The sequence below is a fragment of the Mauremys mutica genome, chromosome 17, assembly GCF_020497125.1.
Source record: "Mauremys mutica isolate MM-2020 ecotype Southern chromosome 17, ASM2049712v1, whole genome shotgun sequence".
NCBI classification, from domain to species: Eukaryota; Metazoa; Chordata; order Testudines; family Geoemydidae; genus Mauremys; species Mauremys mutica.
In genome coordinates, this window is record NC_059088.1 from 9,635,608 (window position 1) to 9,655,931 (window position 20,324).

At 49.0% G+C, this 20,324-nt stretch overlaps 1 protein-coding gene across 1 annotated transcript; it reads left to right on the forward strand.

The window, feature by feature from the left end:
- The first annotated feature begins 7,607 nt into the window (after window positions 1-7,607).
- On the forward strand, window positions 7,608-8,870 carry LOC123351401 (interferon-inducible GTPase 5-like). Its single transcript, XM_044990715.1, has one exon. The coding sequence runs from the start codon at window positions 7,632-7,634 to the stop codon at window positions 8,868-8,870; it is 1,239 nt and encodes a 412-aa protein (XP_044846650.1). The 5' UTR covers window positions 7,608-7,631.
- The last annotated feature ends 11,454 nt before the right edge of the window (window positions 8,871-20,324 follow it).

The window sequence follows — 20,324 nt, forward strand, 5'->3', positions numbered from 1 at the left end:
CTTTCAACAGGTGTGTCTCTTATTTCTATCTCAACCTCAGTCCAGGTGTACACATTTTTAATATATAAGGAAACACCTCCTCCCTTTTTTCCCTGCCTGTCCTTCCTGAGCAAGCTGTACTCTTCTATACCAATACTCCAGTCATGTGTATTATCCCACCAAGTCATAGTTGTGTTTATTTACTAGCATTTCAAATTCTTCCTGCTTAATACTTCTCGCGTTAGTATGCAGACATCTAAGATACTGATTTGACACCCTCACCCCAGTTCTGTCTTGTCTCTCCTTTATCTCTGCTATATCAGCCCATTCTCACCCCAGATTCTGACCTTTCTCCCAGGTCTCCATGTTTTTCACATTAACATACATTAAATGTCTGGGATATTTATATACTGGTCTCCAGCTTACAATGTGCTGGTGGAGCCTTTGTGGGAAACAAGACTAACCGTAACCATTTCTTTTCCCAGGGAGATGGGTGATCTCAATCCTACCTGTGATGACCTATATGCAGAATGTAGACATATTCTTCCTGGTATGTCTGTGGAACAAACTAAACAGATTGAGGCTGCTATCAAAGCAGGAAACTTCTTAGAAGCAGCTTCTGTGGTGCAGACATTCAAGAATTTGTCAGGCATTGAGTTCAATATCGCCATCACAGGAGAGTCAGGATCTGGCAAATCATCTTTGGTCAATGTCATCCGGGGCCTGGGAGATGAAGACAAAGATGAAGATGCTTCTGAAACTGGTGTGCTGAAAAACACCACAAAACCAGTACCATATTGGCATCCTATGTGTCCCATAATGATTGTCTGGGACCTGCCCTCGATTGGGACCCCAGATTTTCGGCCAGACGTTTATCTGAAACAAGTGAAGTTCAGCCGCTATGATGTCTTCATCATCATCGCTTCAGAGAGGAGCAGATTCTGCCTCACTGAGCTGGCCCGGGAGCTCACCGGGATGGGAAAGAAGTCTTACTTTGTACGCTCCAAAGTGGACTTGGACCTGTTTAATGAGAAACACAAAAAAAGCTTCAATGAGGAGAAAACCCTGGAGAAAATCAGAAACGACTGCGTCAACAACCTGTCCAGAATAGGGATGAGCTCCCCGCAGGTTTTCCTTGTCTCGAATAGGGAATTTCAGAAATATGATTCTCCACAGCTGCAGAAGACTTTGCTAAAGGAACTCTACTACCACAAGCCCGAGACGATCAGGGCCACTGAAGCCCCCAGCAGCAGTGGGTAAGAAAATCCCTTTTGGTCTGTTCCTTGGTCAGATCTTTAGCGGGTGTGATACATTTATTCCTTGTTTCAAAAGAATATCAAAAGGGGGAGGGAAAACAACAAAAATAAAGACCCTGTCCTGTATTGTCTGAGGGACCAAATCCTGGAACCCAAAGGCAGACAGAATTCCCGTTGGCTGTGAAAGGAGCAGGACTGAGCCCCATGCTCCTTACACAGGCCATCTAATAACCCTTCTGGAATAACTCCCAGTTTTCATTCACAGCCCAGACTCCGTATCCACGGCAGGATTTAGTTTGTAGACAGAGAATGTTCACTCCATATTGTTGCCCTTTTCTGACCCAAGCAGATAGTCAGAATTCAAGGCCCTGGGATATCCCAGTTTGGCACAGAAAGTGAGGATGGAGTCTGGCATCTTGTTTCTTTACAAGAAAAGCACAAAGCCCTTCTTCTCCAAATGCAGGAGAAACCGCCCCAATCCTCTTTAGCCAACACCAGATGCAAAATCTCTCTCTCAGGTTTTTTTCAGCATCATACACCCATCTCCCAGGCTGCTGCTCGACTTTATTGCTTTTTGCTGGCTCTGAGGCCTTGTCTACACTACAGAGTTTTATCATCATACAAAAAGCGCTATCATAAAAATTGGTCTTGCATGTTCATGCTACGTTCCCTCTGTCAGCGGAGTGCATCCGCACTTTGGGCTCTATCATTGATAGTGTGAGCAGTGCATTGTAGGGTACCTATCCAGCCATGCAGCTTGACACCTTCTGCTGCTAACTCTTGCGGGAAGGCGGAGCAAATCGTGGCTCATCTCGGGACTGGACTCAATGTCCTATGATGCATTGTTTTCCATCCCAGCATTCCATGGGTTTCTGGCTTTCTTTCACAGCATTGTTTAATGACCCTTGTTTGCTGTGCACCCCAGGGATGGATCCCGCACTACTCTCCTATGCTCTGATAACTGTCATTAACACATCATGAATGGCAGTGTAGTTAATCATGTAGTTCTTAACTGAACAGGACTCCCAGTTGCCTGACCTGTTGTGTGATATGGATAAGAGCCACTTTTGATTTATTTTGGCATTCATAGAACAGTTGAACATGGTGGACCATTGCTTTTGAGTGGTGGGATCATATTGTCATGCCGGTCTGGGATGAAGAGCAGTGGCTACAGCACTTTTGGATGTGGAAAGCCACCTTCCTGAAACTGTTTAAGCTTGCCCCAGACTTGTCGTGCAAGGCCACAAGAATGAAAGCGGCCCTCTTGGTAAAGAAACGTGGCAATTGCTGTGTGGAAGCTGGCGACTCCAGACTGCTACTCATCTGTCGCAAATCAATTTGAAGTGGGGAAGTTGACAGTTGGGGCCGCGTTATCACAAGTGTGTAGGGGGAAAAGCGGGGCTGATTGGGGGAAAGCAGCCACAGGTGGGGCCAGGCCCCAATCAGGCCATGGCTGACCCTATAAGAGGGCTGAGGGCCAGAGACTGAAACAGATTCTCTCTAGCTTTTTGAGAGAGAAGGACCTGGCTGCCTGGAAGATGAGTAGGGTACCTAGGGTGGAGCAGTGCTGGGGAAGAGCAGAGGGAGCTGGGGAGCTCCAGCCTAGCAAAACCCCAGGCTGCAGGCCGAGTTAAGGACCCACAAAGGGTATTGGGGCTGCAGAGAGGCAGCCCAGAGACAGGCAAAGGCAGCAGGTCCTAACCCTCTTGCCGATGATGAGGGGTTTACAGACGGCAGTCGGCCCCAGGGAGCAGGGGCTAGATGATGACTGGCAGTAGCCACTGAGGCAAGGTGGGGATAGAGGGTTGGGGTTTTATTTATACCTGCCTCTGGAAATTTCCACTACATGCATCCGACGAAGTGGGTATTCACCCATGAAAGCTCAGGCTCCAATACATCTGTTAGTCTATAAGGTGCCACAGGACTCTGCTGCTTTTACCATGTAACAGTGGTTCTCAACCTTTTTCTCATTTGCAGATCCCTAAAACATTTCCAATGGAGGTGCAGACGTCTTTGGAAATCTATCGTCTGTACTGTATATATAGTTGAATTCTGCTCAGTAAGTTTTCAGTCTACATTTTTCACAGACCCCTTAGACATAGTCTGCAGACCTGCAGGGGTCCACAGGTTGAGAACCACTACTGGATAAGGTCCCTCCCCGGTTTTATCCAGTTTATCCTATTCTTTTTCTTCTAGGACTGTGGTAGCACATCAACGTTTCCCTATATGAACTTACATTATCAAGGCTTTTCACTTTATCAGATGCTATCCCCAAATTTTTCATAGCAAAGGTGTGGTGTGAGCTTATGGTTCAAAGCCCTTTGTCCCTCTTCAGGAACTCCACTCAAGAGGTTTGCTGGGGTCTTTAGCTTATTCCCAAATATGAGGAGTGCTGGGGATGGTACATCTGTGAGTAGAAATTGATGAAGTCTGATATTTTCTTTGATGTAATCTTGTTTACTTACAGTGAATGTACAAAGTCCTGCTTCTGAGAACCCAGAGGGAATCAAAAACAAATGTCTATCTTACAGCCCCATGCTCCTTTTCAGCCAACACCCTCGGATGCTCTTTCGGGGTGCCCAAAACCATAAGCACGGTGTTAGCCCTATGCCTCTGCAAGAGTGTCTTAACTTTGCCTTGCAGGTAACCCTCAGTGGATTTCAGCTCCCCAGAGGCATTTCTTTGCAATGTCCAGAAATGTATCCAGAAATTACCAAGTCCACTGCCTCCCAGGAGACAGAACACACCGCAGCCTGCTAGCGCAGCTGAGGATACACACTTCCCTTTAGCACGCAACACTGAGATGATTTATCGTACAACTGAGAATAAGCTTCTTAATAAAGAATGTAAATGTAAATAATACTAAGCAAGAGTAATAGGAACAGAATATAGTTACAGCTCAGACAAAAACAGAACCCCGACAGATTCTCCCTTTTCTTGTCTCTGGTTGTTGACATCTGCCTGGTTCCACTCAGGATCCAATCCAGAGACCACCATGGGGCACCCCTGACAGAAGCATATTCCCTGCGGCACCATGTGTCAGTCCTTCAAAACCCTCCTGGGCTTTGCTTTGGAGCAGCAGGCCAAGGAAATCCAGCTTGGCAGCCTCACCCCAGCCTTTATTTGGGCAGCTCACACAGCCAGGTTGCTTCAGCCAGCCCAGCCCTGGCCATCCCCAGTATGAGCTCCGGGCACGAAGCCGGGCGGCCACCTCTCTCCACCTGCCCTGCCCTATTTCTGCTCTCAGCGCTCAGGGGAACACTTTGATTGTCAGGGTTGGTCATTTCCACCCACCAAGCAGCCCTCGCACCTGTGGTACCTGCCCCATAAGTCTTGCCAACCAAATCTGCAGCCGGCATCCCACCTTGGACACCCGTGTAATTACTGTGGTTGCCCAGTACATCAGACCCCCTAGGGCGCCTGTCGCATGCCAGGTTATCGCGACTTGGACGCAAGCACTGTAGGTGTTTTGCAGCTAGGCCTTGTCGATGCGAGTCCTGCTGGGTCCCAGTAAGCACTCGGACACGTGACTGAGGGAGATGTTTTTACTAGGGCTGACTGGAAAGGGGAAGGCTGCAGAGACCCTAGGGTCAGAGGGTGAAACAGTTACAGAGCAGAGTGAGACGCAGTGGTTGCAGGCCGGTTCCTGTCTGGGTCCCTGGGTCAGTCCCGCCAACTGCCAGGGCTCTTCAGGCACAGAGCCTGGGGTGCACTCGCCAGGCCAGTCTCTAGCCAGCAAACAGGAACTTGCGGGTTTCCACGCCAGGCTCAGTCAGTGTCTCTCTGCCCAGCTGCTGCTGCTCGCACTCAGACCAGCCCACAGCACTGATGTCTCACACTCAGCCTGTTCCACATGCAGCTCTGGCCACAGCTCCTGGGGCTTCTCTTCTCTTCTCTGCTGCCCTGCGGCTCCCACTGCCCAGCCAGTCCCTGGGTCAGAACCTTTCCCCTTGCTGGTCCGGGGAAGGGGAAGTGCAGTGGGGAGGAGGCCGAGGGGCTGTGCAGTCCCTGCTTTGCAGATCCAGCAAAGAACTCAGCTGAACGGGAAGAAGGAGAAGAGTGAGGCCATAGGTGCTGACTCCATCGGCGCTCTGGGGTTCAAGCACCCATGGAAAAAAACACCAGCCACAGCTGTTAGGCGGGGCTGCCGATGAGCTGTTCAGCAGCTGGGAGAGGCACTTGGAAGAGGGCAGTGGATTCAGGAGAGGGGAACGGAGTTGGGACGGGATGGGGCCTCAGGGGAAGGGGCAGAGGGGAGCAGGGACTTGGGGTGGAGTGGGGGTGGTGCACGCTCGGGGGAAAATAAAAGTCAGTGCCCATGAGTGAGGGCAAAAGTTTCCTCCATGCTGTTCTCCTAACCCACAGACTAAAGGAAATTAACAGTTAAGTGACTTGAAATTAGGGTGACCAGACAGAAAGTGTGAAAAATCGGGATAGGGCTGAGGGGTAATAGGAGCCTATATAAGAAAAAGCCCCAAATATCGGGACTGTCCCTATAAAATCAGGAATCTGGTCACCCTACTTGACATCACATGGTCAGATCCAATTCAGTTACTTGGAGGGAAGGTTTTGTTACAACTGCATGCAGATGTGGTTGCCCTCCCGCACAGAACCCCCTAGTGGCACATGTACACTGAAATGAAGCTTTCTTCTTTGAGCATTCTAAAAAGTTTATTTAAACTTGTGGCGGGGCAATGACTCACTGGTGCGGCGCCTCCTGCTGGTCATCCTGGGAATTAACCCTTCCAGCCCGGAGCGCCCTCTGCAGGCCAGTGTCTCGCCCACCGCTGGCCCCCATGTCCCTCCCAGACCCCGGTGCCCCTCTACATCAGGGTTCTGCCCTAGCAGTAACCCATAATCTTGGTCTCCGCACCCAGGGGAATCCCCAACCCTCTACCCCCACCTTGCCTCAGTGGCTATTGCCAATTTCCATTTAGCCCCCTTTCACTGGAGCAGACGGCAGTCTGTAAACCACTCATCATTGGCAAGGGAGGTTGGACCAGCTGCCTCTGCCTGTCTCTGGGCTGCCCCTCTGCAGCCCCAGTGCCCTTTGTGGGCCCTTAACTCGGCCTGCGGCCTGAGGCTTTGCTAGGCTGGAGCTCCCAGCTCCCTCTGCCCTTCCCCAGCCCTGCTCCCCCCTAGGTACCCCAGGCAGCCAGGTACTTCTCTCTCTGAAAGCTAGAGAGAGTCTGTGTCTGTCTCTGGCCCTCAGCCCTCTTATAAGGGCCAGCTGGGCCCTGATTGAGCTGGCCACAGCTGTGGTCAGAAACCCAGTCAGCTTCCCTCAGCTGTTCTTAATCCCCTTCCCTGCTGCAACCCTCTCCAGGGCTGCTTTTAACTCCTTTTCTGTGGGAGTGGGGCAGCCGCCCCTCTACAAAACTCGAGATTATTTTATTTACTTATTGCAAGTTGTAACCAATATCTCCTTTCCTGCCAGCCCTGTGACTCTATTACATGGAAATAAGGACATCTCTTTTTGCTGGGTCTCTCTCACTTAATCAGTTCCTTGCTACTGAAGAAGTCTCAGGCACTGGTCACCTCGGTGCCTCCTGTTCCCTTCCTGTGGTATAATTTGGTCTCCTGAGGGCGGCAATGCTTTGGTCTCATTTTGGTTGTTGGGTTTCGTGTGTGGGTGCTGAGGTCTGTGAGTGGCCTGGACATACATTGGGTCGGACTAAGTGATCTGGGGCATCTCTTCTGGCCTTCAACTCTATGTCTCAATGGAAAATAATGGAAGACAGGAGAGATTGCTGAGGATTAGAAATGGGCAAATACAATGCCAATCTATAAAAAGGGAAATAAGGACAACCCAGGGAATTACAGACCAGTCAACTTAACTTCAGTTCCTGGAAGGATAATGTAGCAAATAATCAAGCAGTCAATTTGCAGAAATCTGAAAATAACAAGATCATAATTCAGTCAGCAAAAACAAATTGTATCAAACCAAGCTAATAGCTGTCTTTGACATGGTAACAGTTGTCAAGTACATAAAAGGTTGTTACAAGGAGGAGGGAGGGAGGTTGTTCTTGTTAACCTCTGAGGACAGGACAGGAAGCAATGGGCTTAAATTGCAGCAAAGGAGGTTTAGGTTGGACATTAGGAAAAACTTCCTAACTGCCAGGGTGGTTAAACACTGGAATAGATTCCCTAGGGAGGTTGTGGAATCTCCATCACTGGAGATAATTAAGAGCAGGTTGGACAAACGCCTGTCAGGAATGGTCTAGATGGTGCTGGTCCTGCCATGAGTGCAGGAGACAGGACTTGATGACCTGTCATGGTCCCTTCCAGTCCTATGATTCTATGACTCTGACTTTACTGACCGTGGGTTAGTAAATAGCCCATGGCAGGGGGGAGAACCCCCTAACCCTCACTGGAATTTATGTTTCTTTTCCCAGGATGATGGATGATTCAAAAACTCACTGGGCAGATTTGATTTCAAAATGGGGCAGTAAACTGCCCGGTTTGTCTGAGGAGGAAATTAAAGAATTCCAGACGGCTGCCAAAGCCGGAAACCTCTCAAAAGCCATTTATGTGGTGAAGATGTCTGATGACGTATTAAGAAATACCAAACTCAGCATCGCCATCACAGGGAACTCGGGCTCTGGGAAGTCATCTTTCATCAATGCCATAAGGAGCTTGAATGATGATGACAGAGGGGCAGCCAAGACTTGGGTGAAAGAAATGACAGACAAGCCAACTGCTTATCCCCATCACATATTCCCAAATGTCACTATGTGGGACCTTCCTGGAATTGGAACAATGAAGTGTCCAGCAGAAAAATACGTAAAAGATATGAAATTTGATCAGTATGATTTCTTCATCATCATCACAGCCGGACGCTTCACAGAGGCTGATACCAAACTTGCCAAAGAAATCAGCAGGATGGGGAAGAAGTTTTACTTTGTCCGTACCAAGGTAGATGTGGACTTGGATAATGAACAAAGAAAAAGAGATTTCAGCAAGGAGAAAACTCTACACATAATCAGAAGTGACTGCATGGAGCAGCTACAAAAAGCAGGCATCAGCTCCCCACAGGTTTTCCTGGTGTCGAGATGGCACTTTGACAAGTACGATTCTCCAGAACTCCAGGAGACTTTGGCGAATGAAATCGACATTCATAGGAGACATGTTCTTATCTGTGCCCTGCCCAGCACTTCTGAAAAAATCTTGAAAAAGAAACAGAAGGCCCTTCACGAACAGATCTGGAAACAAGCCCTGAAGTCGTGCGCTGTTGCTGCTGTTCCTCTCCCATTTCTCTCGGTTAAGTGCGATGTCGACATCTTGATGGAGAACATGAGAGAGTATTGCCAGTGCTTTGGCCTGGATGATGATTCCATCAAATCACTTGCTAGGCAGGTTGGGAAGTCTGTTGATGAGCTCAAGTGTGTGATAAAGTGCCCTCTGGTCAAAGATATAACAAGAGATGAGGTTTTGAAGCGGCTCAGAGAGGCTACAGGGGAACGTATGATGACAGTTAAATATTTTATTAGTGTGGTACCACTGATTGGTTCTGGGATAGCGGCAAAGAGATCTTACAGTGTCACCTATGAAGTGCTACATACGTATTTGGATGAAGTTGCAGAAGATACTCAACGAGTCCTGAAAAAGGCTTTGGAAGGAGCAGAGAATAACTAAGAACAATATCCCAAGGCAGAGCTTCTTCCCCAGCTTCCCAGGATAAACTGCCACAGCCATGGTCTCGTTTCTTCAATTTTATTGTCTCAAGCTTAAACAAAGCAAGACACAAAACCCATTCTCAGCTCACCCTTGCATTGTGGACTTTCACGGCTTCCCCTTCCAGGGGTCTCTGGCAGTCCTGCTGCTCCTGCTTCCTGCAGCTTCCTGCCTCTCTCTCAGCCAGTCCCTCCTCAACGGGTCTCTCTAGAGTTTGTCCACACTGTGCACTAAGCCTAGCCTTTGACTCAGGTCTGAGCCTTAGCCCCACTTCCTTCCACAGCCCAATCAGCCTGACTCGGGTCAGTGAGCACTAGGACTCTGCTGAGGGGGTGAGTCCCACTGAGTCTCAGGTCCAAGCCCTGTCATTCTGCACTGTGGACGCAGCTCATGCTGCAGACCCCAATCAGAAGCTCTGTGTGCTGCAGTGTGGCCATCAATGGGGGGGAAAAAACCCCTTTTTGTTGATGTAGGAAAGTGCTACAGCTGCAGTACGGGAACACCTGGACGGCAGACATGGCCTACGGGTCTATCTGCACTACGGAGACTGTATATCAGTGTAGCTACATTGCTGTAGCTATGTTGGCATAGAAACCTAGATGCAGCCCAAGCCCACAGAAAGGGTTTTCCCATCGCTGTAGGACACCACTTCCCTGAGTGATGGTTTCTTCCGTCGCCAGAGCTGCGTCTACACTGGGGCTCAGTCGGCAGAGCCGTGTTGATTAGGGTGTGATAGATCTGGGACAAACCTACCAGTTTCTAACTCTGGGGGCCTGGCTACACTTGCAGATGTAGAGCGCTGGGAGGTAAACCAGCCTTCGGTGAGCGCAGCAGGGAAAATGCTGCCACGTGTTCACATTGTCAGCTGCAAGCACAGTGGCGTGGCCACATTAGCAGCTCTTGCAACGCCACGGAGAGCAGTGCATTGTGGTAGCTATCCCAGCATGCAAGTAGCTGCAACGTGCTTTTCAAATCGGGGGGCCTGGAGTGCGGCAAGGAGTGTGTTGTGTGTATGTGGGGGGAGAGACTGTGTGTTTTGGGGGGCAGAGAGTGTGTCAGCATGCTGTCTTGTAAGTTCAGTCAGTAGCAGACCCCCCACACCTCTCTCTCTCACACACACACACGCCTACCTAAGCAGCAGCAGTATTCCGCGGTAATGGTTTGCTTTGTTCCGGAGCAGATAAGCATGCCAGCTGTCAGAAACAGAGCTTTCAAAGGGGATATCCGCATGCCTGCAGTTGAGTTCAAAACAATGACCAGAGTCGCCACTTGACTTCAGGGGATTATGGGACGTTTCCAGAGGCCAATCACAGCCAGGAGTGGTGCCAGGGTTTCTGGCGCCCTAGGCAGAATTCGGGGGGCGGCATTTTGTGCGCTCCCCACAGGACGCACGGGAGCTTCCGGTTCCACTCCCATCGCATCGCCGAAGAAGGACCCTCCGTTGAAATGCCGCAGGCGACAGCGGCTGTCATTGAACTGCTCAGTTGCCTGCCGCTGTTTTCCACGGCACGTCAGCAGAAGGTCCTTCTTCAGCAGTGCGACGGGAGCGGAACTGGAAGCTCCCACGCGTCCCGTGGGGAGCGCACAAAATGCCACCTCCCGAATCCTGGCACCCTAGGCGACCGCCTAGGGTCGCCTAATGGCAGCACCGGCCCTGATCACAGTGCAGTAATGCAACACGTCATCTGCACTGACACCCGGGCATTTCAGCCAGGGTGCAGGAAGCTTTATGCTTCTCATGGAGCTGGATTCCCAGGAGCGCTCCAGCTGCAGAGTCCGGGCGTTCTACGTGCCTTGCCAGTGTGGACACCTCAGGAGTTAGGGTGCCCGGGGCTGCTTTAATGCGCTCTAACTTGCAAGTGTAGCCAAGCCCTGGGGCTTCTAAATCGCTCCTGGGGCCAGACCTCTTGTTTGGCGTCCTTCCTTGGGAGGTGGGCACTGCTGGCCACCTGCCCTAGACTCCACAACCAGTGTTGTGACCTCCAGAGCGCCCCAAGCTACTTGTCGGCAACCTCAGCATTACCATTTACCCAGCCTCTCCCCAGGGGTTGGCTGAAGTTTCTGTTCTCTGGCTGCGGTGCTGAAACCAGAGGCTGTTATTAACCCTGTAATGAAGTTGTACCCTGAGAAGGGTTTGGAAGCGTCTGGCTGCTAAACCTGCATCAGAGGCTTAATGAGAATCTCACCTCTGCAATTGACAACCCTGAGCTGCGGTTTGAGCTACTGCTGATGCGTTTAATCCCTGATTTGCTTGATTGATGCTGAGTTTAGATTTGCCTGGGGGTGTCCGGGAACCACCAACCCTGCTCAGACTGAGCTGAGGTGCTGGGTTTGTAATCACAGGGTGTTTCGGGCTCTCATGAGAATTAGTTCGTGTGATGCTACGAATCAGCCTGTCGCTGTTGATTTGCTCAATGTTCCATACTCGGTAACCAATGTGGGTTCAATCTCACCGCTCCATGTACTCGCTGCTTGTGATCTGATCGTCATTCCAAACCTTGGAGAAGTGCATTTATCCTTCAATAAACTGCTGTAGAGTTTGATCTGACACTTTGTGCATCTGAGCTTTCTTGCTCTTAGGAAAACAGGGATTAAGGGGCTGTAGCAGGGTGGACCCCTGCTCCGGCCCTGAGGGGTTTAAAAGCGGCCTAGCAGGGTTTGAGAGCGGCTGCTCTCAAGGCTGGGCTGATTGAGGAAGTGACTGCAGGTGAGGCCACGCCCCAAACTGAGTGACAGCTGGCCCCTATAAAAGGCCAGGGAAGCCAGAAGCTCAGACAGTCTCTCTCTGCCTTCAGAGAGAGAAGGGCCTGGCTGCAGGGAACTAGACCAGGCAACTGAGTGGAGCAGGGCTGGGGAAAGGCAGAGGAGCTGGGGAGCTCCAGCCTGGAAAGCCCCAGGCTGCGGCCTAGCATTGGGCTAACAGGTACTGGGGGTTGCAGAGGGCAGCCCAGGGGTAGGCCAAGGCAGCAGGTCCAAACCCTCCTTGCTGGTGATGAGTGGCTGATACTGCAGCCTGCCCCAGGGCGTGGGGCTAGACAATGACTGGCAGTAGCCTGATACTGAGGCAAGGTGGGGATAGAGGGTGGGAGTTCCCTGAGGAGGGGAGACCCTGAGGAAAAGGGGTTACTGCCAGGGGGCAGCACCCCATGTAAAAGGGCACCGGGTCCAGGGAGGGGCACAGGGGCCAGAGGACAGGCAGATCACCAGCCTGCAGAGGGTGCTCCAGGGCTGGAACAGAGCTAATTCCCGGAGTCACCAGCAGGAGGCGCCGCAGGGGTGAGTCGGTGAGTCGGCGTCGCAGGGGTGAGTGAGGTCATCAAGTCTACAGGGGCATAAACTGGATCCGTGCTTGGACTCCAGCCCTGCAGGTTGGGTATTTGGCCTGGATATTTATATTTCGAGAAGGGGGTTGGATAATTGGTTGAGTCAGAGTTGTCATAATGAATCATAATGAAAAATATTGGTGGGGACACTAAACTTCCAGCCTCAGAGTTTAAGCCGATGGGTTAAGGGGACAGGTTGTGCCATATCTGCTATTGTGGGGTTCTTACCCTTCCTCTGGATCATCTGGTCCTGTCCATGGTCAGAGACAGGAGACTGCACTCGATGGACCTCGGGTCTGATCCAGTCTGGCACTTCCTACGTTCATTGATGACTTTGGATATCCCTGTATTTTATGCATTTATTTGATTCAAAGTGACACAAGAAGCCGCCTCTCCCTGCCTCGGAGATACCAGATGAAACACAATGCAAATATAAATGCAACAGCTTTGCCAGCTCTCATGTGTACATCACATGTCTCACAATAGCTGGTGGTTTCCTTAAAGACTCAGCTCCAGGAGTCAGGTGATGATGTGAGAATCTCAGGGGAATTTTTTCCCCAAAGTTAATATGAAGAGAAGCTGGAAAACATGATCCCTAATGGCTAAGGCTCCCCCCCTTCCCCAATCTTCTCTCTTCCATGTGTGCCCACCTGCCCTGCAGGAATCCTTCTAGGAGAGAGAAGGGAGTTCAGTCTTTCTGGCCTAGTCTGGCCTTGCGCCTCTGTTGATCACGCTCCCCTTCTGGAGCCGGGGATAGAACCCAGGAGTCCTGACTCCCAGCCCCCGCCCCACTCTAACCATGGAGACCACGCCAAGCAGGACTCTAACCACAGAGAGACCCCCCCCCACCTTAGCACCATGGCAACCACAGAGACCCTGCCACAGAAGGATTGTAACCATGAGGACACCCACCATCCCCACCCCAGCAGGACATTTGCACAGCACCCCAATTTTCCAAGCCTGCAGCCTTTCCACGCACAGGCTGCAAACGCAGGCAAGTCCCTGAGCCCCCCACTGCCTTCCCAGTGCCGATCCCACCCTCATTGTCTGCTTCCTCCCAGCCACAAAACCCTGGATCGGCCATTAGGCCATTAAGCATCAGGTCATTAGGTATCTGGCTCAGCTGCTCACACGATTCCTATAGTGCTGGAAATGACTGTACATCAGACTACCAAGTGAATGGCTAGAGACCGATCTATTTTTATATTAAGACAATGTTTATGGATCCCTAAAACTAAGGAGACATGATTCAAAGTTACATCAAAGTGCTTGATTCTGTTTAGTGGTAGCTGGTAAACATGTCAAATAATTAAAACAAAAAATTAAGGGCAATGAACTAATGAACACAAAGTCTGTGATTTCAAGTACATTCTAATTTAACTACCACTAATAATTGGTAAATTCAAAAGTCAGAGCTGTACTTATAAAGCCTTCTGCCCCCTCCCAAATTCAGAAGTCAAACTCCGCCTATGCCCGGGAGCAGCCTGTGCTGATGTGTTACCCGGGCACTGGGCAGGACTGGAGGTCTGGCTCTGGAGGAAGGTTAGATCCTAAGCTTTGCCCCTGAAAGTGCACCAAATAAAATAATCCGATCCTCAAATTCATCGCTGGAATGGAGGGATTGCCAGACGGGGTCAGAGCCGAGGTCTGTCCACGTCAGTATCCCGTCTCTGACAGTGACCAGCACTGGAGAGCCAGAGGAAGGTGCAGCAGCAGTTGTGGGAGAACCTCCCACCATATTATATCTCATTCCCCCTCTCTCATTAAGATCAATTTAAGTCCTGACCTGTTTGCCAACTGCTGTTTGGCAGGGCTGTGTTTGGAACATGTGTGAACAGCACCATCCAGTGGAATCTTATACCTTTGCATGCAATGCTGCCACACACATTTTACTAGGATAATAATGACCAGCAGGTTATGAGCTCTCAAATGATACCTCACAATTCTCACTTTGTGCAAAGATCATTACAGCAGTGATTCTGTCCCAGCATCCCAGGATCACATTAGCTCTGTTGGCCACAGCGTCTCACTGGGAGCTCATGTTCAACTGATTATCCACCATGACCCTCAAAACTTTGCTCCTAGCTACACACATTGACGTTGAGCCATATTGAAACACATATTGTCTGCTTGTGCCCAGCTTGTCATGTGATCCAGATTGCTCTGTGGCAGTGACCCATCCTCTTCATTTACCACTCCACCCATCTGTGTGCCATCTGCAAATTTTATAGTGAGGATTTCATGCTTTCTTCACTGATAAAAATGTTATATAGTGTTGGTCCAAGAACTGATCCCGGTGGGGAACCTTGCTAGAAACATACCTGCTCAAAGATGATTCATAGGCAGGAATTGTAGACCAAGCTGGATGAGCAAGCATCTCAGAGAGGTGATTAAGAAAAAGCAGAAAGCCTACAAGGAGTGGAAGATGGGAGGGATTAGCAAAGAAAGCTACCTTATTGAGGTCAGAACATGTAGGGATAAAGTGAGAAAGGCCAAAAGCCATATAGAGTTGGGACCTTGCAAAGGGAATTAAAACCAATAGTAAAAGGTTCTATAGCCATATAAATAAGAAAAAAACAAAGAAAGAAGTGGGACCGCTAAACACTGAGGATGGAATGAAGGTTAAGGATCATCTAGGCATGGCCCAATATCTAAACAAATAATTTGCCTTTAGTGTCTTTAATAAGGCTAATGAGGAGCTTAGGGATAATGGTAGGATGACAAATGGGAATGAGGATATGGAGGTAGGTATTACCACATCCGAGGTAGAAGCCAAACTTGAACAACTTAGTGGGACTAAATCAGGGGGCCCAGATAATCTTCATCCAAGAATATTAAAGGAACTGGCACATGAAATTGCAAGCCTATTAGCAAGAATTTTTAATGGTGAATCTGTAAACTCAGGGGTTGTACCATACGACTGGAGAATTGCTAACATAGTTCCTATTTTTAAGAAAGAGGGGGAAAAAATGATCCGGGTAACTACAGGCCTGTTAGTTTGACATCTGTAGTATGCAAGGTCTTGGAAAAAATTTTGAAGGAGAAAGTAGTCAAGGACATTGAGGTCAGTGGTAATTGGAACAAAATACAGCATGGTTTTACAAAAGGTAGATCGTGCCAAACCAACCCGATCTCTTTCTTTGAGAAGGTAACAGATTTTTGTAGACAAAGGAAATGCAGTGGATCTAATTTACCTCGATTTCAGTAAGGCATTTGATATGGTTCCACATGGGGAATTATTAGTTAAATTGGAAAAGATGGGGATCAATATGAAAATTGAAAGGTGGATAAGGAACTGGTTAAAGAGGAGACTACAATGGGTCGTACTGAAAGGTGAACTGTCAGGCTGGAAGGAGGTTACTAGTGGAGTTCCTCAGGGATCGGTTCTGGGACCAATCATATTTAATCTTTATATTACTGACCTTGGCACAAAAAGTGGAAATGTGCTAATAAAGTTTGTGGATGACACAAAGCTGGGAGGTATTGCTAACACAGAGAAGGTCCGGGATGTCATACAGGAAGATCTGGATGACTTTGTAAACTGGAATAATAGTAATAGGATGACATTTAATAGTGAAAAGTGCAAGGTCATGCATTTAGGGATTAATAACAAGATTTTTTGTTATAAGCTGGGGACTCATCCGTTGGAAGTAACAAAGGAGGAGAAGGACCTCGGAGTATTGGTTGATCACAGGATGACTATGAGTCGGCAATGTGATATGGCTGTGTATAAAGTTAATGCAGTCTTGGGATGCATCAGGCGAGGTATTTCCAGTAAAGATAAGGAGGTGTTAGTACCGTTATACAAGGCACTGGTGAGACCTCATCTGGAATACTGTGTGCAGTTCTGGTCTCTCATTTTTAAAAAGGATGAATTCAAACTGGAACAGATACAGAGAAGGGCTACTAGGATGATCCGAGGAATGGAAAACCTGAGCGGAGGTGGGAATGGAAAAAGGAGACTGAAAGAGCTTGGCTTGTTTAACCTAAACAAAAGAAGGCTGAGGGGGGATATGATTGCTCTTTATAAATATATATGAGGGATAAATAAAGTATTGAGAAATTTTGTCTCTGCATTTCGTCCTTCGGTGACATGTACCCAGCCAATATGGGATAATTGAAATCCCCCACTATTATTGAGTTTTTTATTTTGATAGCCTCTTTAATCTCTCTTAGCATTTCATTGTCACTATCACTGTCCTGGTCAGGTGGTCGATAATAGATCCCTACTGTTATATTCTTATTAGAGCATGGAATTTCTATCCATAGAGATTCTATAGAACATGTGGATTCATTTAATATTTTTACTTCATTTGATTCTACACTTTCTTTCACATATAGTGCCACTCCCCCCACCTGCACGACCTGTTCTGTCCTTCCAATATATTTTATACCCCAGAATGATTGTGGCCCATTGATTGTCCTCACTCCACCAGGTTTCTGTGATGCCTATTATATCAATAGCCTCTAGTTCTCTCGTCTTATTATTTAGACTTCTAGCATTTGTGTAAAAGCACTTTAAAAACGTGTCCCTGTTTATTTGTCTGCCCTTTTCTGATGTGTTGGATTCTTTTTTATGTGAATGTTTCTCGTCTGATCTGGCCCTTACATTATCCTCTTCCATCCTCTCCTCCTGACTAAAACCTAGAGAATCTCTATCAATAGACTCTCCTCTGAGAGAAGTCTCTGTCCGATCCATGTGCTCTTCTGCAGCCATTGGCTTTCCCCCATCTCCTAGTTTAAAAACTGCTCTGCAACCTTTTTAATGTTTAGTGCCAGCAGTCTGGTTCCGCTTTGGTTTAGGTGGAGCCCATCTCTCCTGTATAGGCTCCCCCCATCCCAAAAGTTTCCCCAGTTCCTAATAAAACTAAACCCCTGCTCTCTACACCATCATCTTATCCACGCATTGAGACTCTGAAGCTCTGCCTGCCTACCTGGCCCTGCGCGTGGAACTGGGAGCATTTCTGAGAATGCCACCATAGAGGTCCTGGATTTCAGTCTCTTTTCTAGCAGCCTAAATTTGGCCTCCAGGACGTCTCTCCTACCCTTCCCTATGTCATTGGTACCTACATGTACCACGACCACCGGCTCCTCCCCAGCACTACACATAAGTCTATCTAGATACCTCGAGAGATCCGCAACCTTCGCACCAGGCAGGCAAGTCACCATACGGTTCTCCCGGTCATCACAGACCCAGCTATCTACGTTTCTAATGATCGAATCTCCCATTACTAACACCTGCCTTTTCCTAGCAACTGGAGTTCCCTCCCCCGGAGAGGCAACCTCAGTGCGAGAGGCAACCCCAGCACCATCTGGAAGGAGGGTCCCTACTATGGGAAGGTTTCCCTCTGCTCCCATTGACTGCTCTGCTTCCCTGGGCCGTTCTTCCTCCTCAACAGCACAGGGGCTGTCTGAGCGGAGGTGGGACAATTCTACAGTGTCCCGGAAAGCCTCATCAACATACCTCTCTGCCTCTCTTAGCTCCTCCAGTTCCGCCACCCTGGCCTCCAAAGTCCGTACACGGTCTCTGAGGGCCAGGAGCTCCTTGCACCGACTGCACACATACGCCACCCGCCCACAGGGCAGGTAATCATACATGCAACACTCAGTGCAATAAACTGGATAGCCCCCACTCTGCTGCTGGGCTTCTGTCTGCATTGTCTCCTGCAGCTACCTAGGTTAATGACAGAGTTTTTGTTTAAATCAAGACGTTTTGATTATAGTTTAGTTTAAAGGCTTTAAAGAATGGCAAGTGAACCTTTCCCCCTTCCCAACTCCCTCTCAAAACTCCCTGTTAGTGGCCCCTGGTTGCTTGCTCACTGCTTTATAAAGCCCTGGCCTTCTTGATAGCCCCGCCCACTGACTAAGGCTCAACCAATGAACAGAGGCTTCTAGATTTCAAACCTTATTGACAAGCTCACAGCTTCCAACTGCCGGCCACAGCACAGGGTCCTTCAAACAAACAACCAAACAGACAGACAAACACAAGCTCAGCACACAGCAAGTAACCCCCAAACATACACACACTACAGACAGCCACTTACCCCAAGGGTCCCGTATTTGCTCCTCCTTCACCTGGAGAACTCCCTCTCGAAACTCCCTGTTAGCGGTTCCAGAGTGGGGGGCAGCATCGCCAGCAGCTGGTAGTTTGGGGTGAGTTGTCCCTGGTGGGCACAGATAAGGCTTCCCCCCCCCACGATACACACACGTAGGGATTCACCCTATGCCCTCCGGGTAACCCGAACCCGACCCAGCCTGGCCTCATTCTTAGTGAGTAAAGTGTCTTAGGGGCCAGGCTCCTGGCTGTGAATCCCAAGGAGAGGGAGGAGCCTAACTCCTTTAGGCCACGCCCCTCTCCTCAGCATTTCCAGCGCTCAGCAGGCTGGCTTCTGCGGGTCCCATTCTCAGGCGCCCTCTCCCCGTGCACTGTAAAGATTCTCTGCTCACATCAACGCTGAGCTTTGACAGGCTGAGTCTAGCCCAGCGTGTGGCTTTTCCCAAGCGGTGCAGAGAGTCCATGGCTGAGCTGGGTGTAGATTTGAAGAATCCTGACTGTCTCTCCCCTCCCTCATGCTATAACCACTAGACCATAGTCCCCTCTCTGCGGAACCCAGGAGTCCTGATTCCCAGCTACTCTCCTGCTGTAACTGCTAGACCCAACTGCCTTCCCAGAGCTGGAACCTAGAAATCCTGACCCCTCTAGTCCACTGACCCCACTGCCCTCGCTACAGAAGTAATCCAGGGGCCCTGACCCAACTACCCAGTTCCCATAACCCTCTCCTCTCCCCCCCCACAAGAGGCGCTGAAATGCTAATGTCCCGGGGGGTGCTCAACCCTCGGCTCTGCCCCAGGCCCTGCCCACACTCCACCCCTTCTGTGTAGTTTGATGCACTAACACAGAATAAAAATGTGGTCCCTGCCCCGAAGAGCTGTGACAATCTGAGTACAAGACAAGTGATGACAGACGGAGGAGCCCAAGGAAACGATAAGACAATATCAGGAAGCGTTAGCGCTGGTGAAATGTTGTGGCCAAAATGTTCTTTGTTGAAAAATGGAGATTTGGTTTGGCTGACATGATTAACGAACGCACGTGGATTTCAGCGAATTGTTTCGGTCACACCCCAAACCCCCCTACAAATGCCAAAGAAGTTTAAATGTTTCCTTTAGCTCTTTTTCTGAGCCATCAGCAAACCGAGCAAACAATCATCTGCACAACGCCAGTCAGCGGGAAGGATGGGGGGTGGGTGGGAGGGTGTGCACCTGCTCCCTAACCGTTGTCAGGCTGTTTGTAGGCATGATGGCAAAGGAGATTGTGAAGGTAGGAATGAAGCAGGCTCATTTGCAGGTGTGCACAAGAGCCAGTTTCTCTGGACACAGTATAAATAAACAACAGCAGGCAGTTTCCTAGTTCAGAAATCGGCCAGCCTGTCTTATGTTACATGTATCTTATGTAACTGTGTCTATACCATTTTTGGATGGATTCCAGTAATTTCCAGCATCTGGACAGTTATTTCTGGCTGGATGCTGACATCTCAAGCACTTTCTCTTTTGGCATAATACACAAAGCTGATCATCTGCACCACCGAACCGTTTCTGTTTTGCTGTTCATGACAAGCCAGTTTAAAGCTCTGCCTCCACAGGCAGTGATCTGTAACATTACAGACATTCAGCAGGTCTCATGTTCCGAGCGTTAACGGCTAACGCCCCACTGCCAGCCGAAGGCCACAATTTAAATGTGTGAGGGCTGCATGTTTGACTATTCCTGTGTTAAAGTATAATTAAATCAACACTGATTTTTAAACATTTCCTCAAATATCCAGGCTTTTGATACCATCTCACATGACCTTCTCAGAAGCAAACTAGGGAAATACAGCCCAGCGGAACCTATTATAATGTGGATGTACAACTGGTTGGAATACCAATACTCAGAGATTAGTTATCAATTGTTCACTGTCAAGCTGGAAGATCATATCAAGTGGGGTCCCATAGGGATCTGTTTTGGATCTGGGACTATGCAATATCTTCATCAATGATTTAGATAATGGCATAGAGACCATACTTATAAAGTTTGTGAACAATACCAAGCTGGGAG

Coding starts and splice junctions, on each gene's coding strand:
- LOC123351401 (XM_044990715.1), top strand. CDS start 7,632: ATGATGGATGATTCAAAAACTCACTGGGCAGATTTGATTTCAAAATGG.